General features: G+C 48.5%; 1 protein-coding gene across 2 annotated transcripts in view; it reads left to right on the forward strand.

Annotated features, from left to right (window-relative positions):
* The window catches only part of DNAJA3 (DnaJ heat shock protein family (Hsp40) member A3), a 28,084-nt gene that overhangs the window by 15,538 nt on the left and 6,477 nt on the right, over nucleotides 1-6,069 (forward strand). For both annotated transcript variants that reach the window (XM_032257988.1, XM_032257989.1), the window contains exons 5-8: nucleotides 542-694; nucleotides 1,579-1,726; nucleotides 2,551-2,615; nucleotides 4,810-4,938. In XM_032257988.1, coding sequence (XP_032113879.1) covers nucleotides 542-694; nucleotides 1,579-1,726; nucleotides 2,551-2,615; nucleotides 4,810-4,938 — 495 coding nt within the window. The remainder of the gene's footprint in view (nucleotides 1-541; nucleotides 695-1,578; nucleotides 1,727-2,550; nucleotides 2,616-4,809; nucleotides 4,939-6,069) is intronic.

The raw sequence follows: 6,069 nt of genomic DNA on the forward strand, positions 1-6,069 counted from the left end.
GTATTTGAAAAATTGCATAGGTAATAATGAGCATATCCATGCTGATGGTATTCTTAACAGTTGCATAATCAGGTAGCACCTAAGGCTTTCTGAGTCCATTATGAGGGTGTGAGTGTTGTCTCTAAGCTGCTACGGTATTCCAGGAGAGCTCCATCTGGTGGGTAGGCACTGCTGATCCTTTCTTATCTTTATAAAACACTGTCAGAGTGGAAGAGAGAGAGGAGATATTTATGATCTAAGTTATGATTGTGGATCATTCAGGCTGTTTTTAAGTGCCATGTACAAGTATTATCTGTGAACATTTTCAGTTATTAAAAGTATGTTTTCATATAAGTAATAAATTATCTCTTACAAATCCTAAAGAGTAGGGCAGAATGGGTTCAGTGAGTCCCACCTTAAGCTTATTTGGCAGAGTGCACGTAAGCACAGTGGTGAAAGAGTGGCTGAAATGTGGCCTGGCACCCTCCTTTCCCTTTAGTGCCAAGCATCAATTTTGGTGGTTGGAAACAAAAGATGACAGGTCGTCCCTTGGTTTCTTTAGTACATCATGGAGTTGACATTCAATCAAGCTGCCAAGGGGGTCAACAAGGAGTTCACCGTGAACATCATGGACACCTGTGAGCGCTGCAACGGCAAGGGGAATGAGCCCGGCACCAAGGTGCAGCATTGCCATTACTGCGGCGGCTCCGGCATGGTAAGGGGCTGCTCAAGATCCCCCACTGCATGGCTCTCGCCACTGACTGTGAAAAGAGCTGCTTGCGTCACTGGTCCTGGAGAACTTGTGCTGGGAGTGGAAGGAGTTAGTGAACTCAGCCCACTGTCTTTTCCCCCGTGGCCCTAAGGAGATGGGCCTGTGCTCCTCCTTCCCAGGTATCACAGGCTCAGCAACTAGGGCACTGGGGGCGGGGCCAGGGATTGCATCCAGCTGTCACTTCTCTTTATTTTTCTAATAACTGCTTTTGTAATTCAAGGAGGAATAATCTTTTCTGAATGTACTGCTTAGCTCCCAGGAGTCTTCAGGTACTTCTGGATTGAGGCGGTGTCTCATTTTTCAGTGTTGTTTGGTCAAGTTGATGATCTGGAGTGCAGAAGTTGCTGTGTTGTGGAAAATCAGATGAACAGTTTGAGGCCCTGCATCTGTGTTCCTAGGCAGTGTGTTTGAGTGTACATCCACATAAAAAACAAGCCTTGGCTGGGCGCAGTGGCTGAAGCCTGTAATCCCACCACCGTGGGAGGCCCAGGCAGGTGGATCACCTCAGGTCAGGCATTCAAGACCAGATTGGCCAAATTGGCGAAACCCTGTCTCTACTAAAAATATAAAACTTAGCCGGGCACAGTGGCGGGTGCCTGTAATCCAAGCTACTAGGGAGGCTGAGGCAGGAGAATCACTTGAACCCGGGAGATGGAGGCTGCAGTGAGCCAAGATTGTGCCATTGCACTCCAGCCTGGGTGACAAAGTAAGGCCTTGTCTCAAAAAAAAAAAAAGCCTTAAAGAGACATTTTTCTTATGCACATTGTGGTCCCAGAACCATCCATCAGTTTACCTGCATACTTACCAATTTTCTGGTTTTTAATCAGGAAACCATCAACACAGGCCCTTTTGTCATGCGGTCCACGTGTAGGAGATGTGGTGGCCGTGGCTCCATCATCGTAACGCCCTGCATAGTCTGCAGGGGAACAGGACAAGCCAAGCAGAAGAAGCGAGTCATGATCCCTGTGCCTGCAGGTGGGTGCTTGGGCCCTCCATGCCCAGGGGCTTGGAGAGGGCAGAAAGGGCTGACGCTGCTGCACTGTTATGCTTGGCCCTTGGTAGAAGTTAGAGTTGAGGCCCTGGAGCCCCAGGCTGGAGCAGAAACTAGAATCTCCTTGAATGTTTCTCTTTGTGCCCGTTATGCTTAAAATCTACACTTTGCATGTCACACTGGGGAGAAGAGACTTGACGTGCCTGCTCTGCTTCTTCCTGGTGAAGGAGCAGCTGCCAAACCCTGGGCTCTTCTCCTCTCTCCCCTGTCTTAGTCACCAAAGCCAGCATTGTCCCTTCTGCCACCCTGTCTACATCACCTACACGGACCCCACCCCTCACTCCACCTCTGCTGTTCCCTTGCCTGAAACTCACTGTCTGCTTTCTTTTTCAAGTTAACTTGGTTCATTTTGGAGATCCCAGCTTGAGTATCCCTTCCCCAGCAAGCCTCACACTCTCCTCCCAGTTCTTAGATGTACCTTTCTCTGGAGTTGTGAGCATTTCCTTTGAAGAACTTGTCTCTGCTTGTAGTTACGCATTAGTGCTGTCATGTGGTTAACACCCATCACTCCAACGAGACCATAAACCCTGAGGTACTACATAGACCACGCCTGAGGCAGGTGCTCAGTCATCAGGTGTCGCATTTGCATCTCTGGAAAGTTACCCGTGTGCCATCTTAGAGAATTGCACTGTTCCTTGTTAATAAGAAACAGGAGTGGGGAAGAAGCCATGGGTTACAAGGGGATCTTGGGTGGAAAGTGCTGTGGAAGGTCTCACAGTAACTGCTCCCTTTTGAACATTCCTTCTAGGAGTTGAGGATGGCCAGACCGTGAGAATGCCTGTGGGAAAAAGGGAAATTTTCGTCACGTTCAGGGTAGGTGCTCTGCCCTGTGCAGCTTCTGTTGGGCCCTTCCTATCTTCGGGTGGGTGTGGCTGAGGCTGCTCCTGCAAGGTCACAGCTTCATGGGAACATGTCTCGCCATTGATGTCTCTGAGCAGCACAATGGCCACCTAGATGTGGTTTTTAGCTATCCGCTGCTTTCAAGGTTCTGTGCCTTGTGCAGTGAGAAGACAACTTCTTCAAGATGTTTACAAGTTAGAAATACAGGTCACATAAAAATACAGAAAACTTCCTGTGTTTTTATGATAAGATTGTTGATGAGGCATTGAGTGTGAAAGGTACAATTTTGCATACCGTACACAGAGGCAAACTTTGGTTTTCGGCAATGTGGAAACATTAATGAAGACAGTGCCTTCTACTGGCAATTGCCCTCCTCTGTGTACACCTGAGAAAAACCCATGCAAGCCTAGCAGGCAACAGGTACAAAAGTATGCATGAGAGTCCTGTCCATGGTAGCAAGATACTGCCTTCCTCCAACAAGGGAATGGCTCAGTGAGCTGTCGTGGTCAACGGCTGCTGCAGGGCAGTTGGAGGGAAAGAATCAGAGCTGCAAGTTGCTCCAGGCCTCACAGGTATAGACAGCAGGGATGGAAGGCAGCTTTTCAGAGGCTGCAGGGCCTCAGAGATCATCTATGTAAAGTTTTCTAGCATGCGGGATGGCATTATGTATTATTTAGGGACACAGAAATGCATAGTAAAAGAAGCTCGGAGGAATGATAAATGCTAAATTCAGGGTCGTGGTTAGCTGAGGAGGGCAAGACTCACCTGTGTTTATGATTTATTTTATTTTATTTTATTTGTTTGTTTGTTTTTATTTTCTTTGGGATGGAGTCTTGCTCTGTCACCCAGGGTGGAATGCAGTGGTGCAATCTTGGCTCACTGCAACCTCCAACTCCTGGGTTCAAGCAATTCTCCTGCCTCAGCCTCCCAAGTAGCTGGGACTACAGGCATGTGCCACCACGCCCGGCTAAATTTTTGTATTTTTAGTAGAAACGGGGTTTCACCGTGTTAGCCAGGATGGTGTCGATCTCCTGACCTCGAGATCTGCCCACCTCAGCCTCCCAAAGTTCTGGGATTACAGGCTTGTGCCAAGTGCCCGACCCCTGTTTTATTTTATTTTACTTTATTTTTTTGAGGTGGGGTCTTGCTCTGTTGCCTAGGATGGAACACAGTGGGATGATTTTGGCTCGCTGCAGCTTCAGACTCCCTGGGCTCAGGTGATACTTCCACTTCAACCTCCTGAGTAGCTAGGACTATAGGCATGCACCACCAGGCCCGGCTGACTTTTGTATTTTTTGTAGAGGTGGGGTTTCACCATGTTGCTCGGGCTGGTCTGCAATGCCTGGGCTCAAATTACCCACTTACCTTGGCCTCCCAAGGTGCTAGGATTGCAAGTGTGAGCCACTGCTCTCAGCCTGTGATGTTTTATTACTTCCACTGGGTTGTGGGTACAACATTCTTATTTATTCTGCCTTTTTGTGTGTGTTGGGGGGAGACAGAGTCTTGCTCTATTGCCCAGGCTAGAGTGCAGTGGCATGATCTCAGCTCACTGCAACCTCCGCCTCCTAGATTCAAACGATTCTCATGTCTCAGCCTCCTGAGTAGCTGGGATACAGGCATGTGCCACCATGCCCAGCTAATTTTTGTATTTTTAGTAGAGATGGGGTTTCACCATGTTGTCAGGCTGGTCTTGAATTCCTGACCTCAGGTAATCTACTCACCTTGGCTTCCCAAAGTGTTGGGATTACAAGTTTGAGCCACCATGCCCAGCCTATACTTTCTAATAAAGTAAGATTGAAAAAAAAAAAAAAAAAAAACTTGAAAAGCCAGTTTTATGTTTTTTCTCTTCCTGTTTATTTCCCTTCCTGATTGAATGGCTGGATCTGAGACTGAGGAAATCCAGGCATGCTTCCTTTGCAGTGTTCAGTGCGTAGAACATAGGCACTCTCCATTGCAGTGTTGAAACATGTAGACATGTCATTCCTGGGCCTGCAGTGGTGTTGCCTTGGTGGAAGGACAGTTCTTTCCCTCAACACTGTGCTTTATGTATGGAAGGGGTATGAAGTTTGTCAGGTCTGAGCTTGGGCCTGACAAGGCACACAGTTAGTATTTATTCTGCAATGGACTTCTCTGGTGGGTCACACGCATCTGTCATGTTTGACCTTAGGTACAGAAAAGCCCTGTGTTCCGGAGGGACGGCGCAGACATCCACTCCGACCTTTTTATTTCTATAGCTCAAGCTCTTCTTGGGGGGACAGCCAGAGCCCAGGGCCTGTACGAGACGATCAACGTGATGGTAAGAGGGTGTGAGAACACCTTTGTCATCCCTGTACTTTATTGCTCTTTTTCTCAAATGGAAAAGAACTGACTAGTGGCCTGGAGACCATGAGTGACCAGCATGCCGGGGGGCACTAACAGCGGCGGACATGAGGAATTTTAGGCTGATCCTTGGGTGTGGACCATAAGCCACAGGCCTTGACTCTATAATCACTTGGGAAGCAGTTCCTGGCTGGCATTGCTCCCACACTGGTTAACGGGGCCTGGGAACCGGGCGCACCCAGGACACAGAGATGTTCACCCTGGGATGTGCTGTCTGCACTTGCTTCTGTCCAGTGTCTACCTCCAAGAGCAGATGCCTCTTGGGCTGTGCAAATCCCTTTGGCCACAGTGGATGGCTGCCTGTGTGCTGTCTGCACCTGTCCCCTACCTCTCCCTCGACCTGCCCCTCCAGCTCCTCCAGGTCACATCATTCTCTGTATTTGCCTCAGAACCTTCTCCAGCCTCTTTGTGGGGAACCTTGGGGTAACTTCCACCAAGGAGGTAGGCATCTTGGGCCACGGCTTTCTCCTCCATATGGGGGCTGTTCCCTGGCTTCTCCATGGTCCTGTGAGTCCAAGGGCCAAGGAGTGATCTCAGCCACACACCCTGTATTGGCTTTTTCTGCTCCCCAGTTTTCCTGCTTTGTTCCCTCCTGCTTCCAGAGCTCACTTCCTCAGAACTCCAGTCCCCTCTGTGGGCAGACCCCAGCCTAGCTCATTTCCGTGTGGCTGTGGTCAGGCTTGGCCCAGAAACCCAAATAACAATTCTTTTTTTTTTTTTTTTTTTTTTTTGAGACTGAGTCTCACTCTTTCACCCAGGCTACAGTGCAGTGGACCTCTGCCTCCTGGGTTCAAGCGATCCTCCTCTCTCACCCTTCTGAGTAGCTGGGATTACAGGCACACACTGCCATGCCTGGCTAATTTTTATATTTTTATTAGAGATAAAGTTTCACCATGTTGGCCAGGCTGGTCTCAAATTCTTGACCTTGTGATCTGCCTGCCTCAGCCTCTCAAAGTGCCAGGATTACAGGTGTGAACTACCATGCCCAGCTGTGGCAGTTCTTTTCAAGGAATTTCTTTTTTTTTTTTTTTTTTTTTTTTTTTTTTTT

Source organism: Sapajus apella, unplaced genomic scaffold (genome assembly GCF_009761245.1).
Source record: "Sapajus apella isolate SASKATOON/1434 unplaced genomic scaffold, GSC_monkey_1.0 scaffold99, whole genome shotgun sequence".
In the NCBI taxonomy this organism is placed as follows: Eukaryota; Metazoa; Chordata; class Mammalia; order Primates; family Cebidae; genus Sapajus; species Sapajus apella.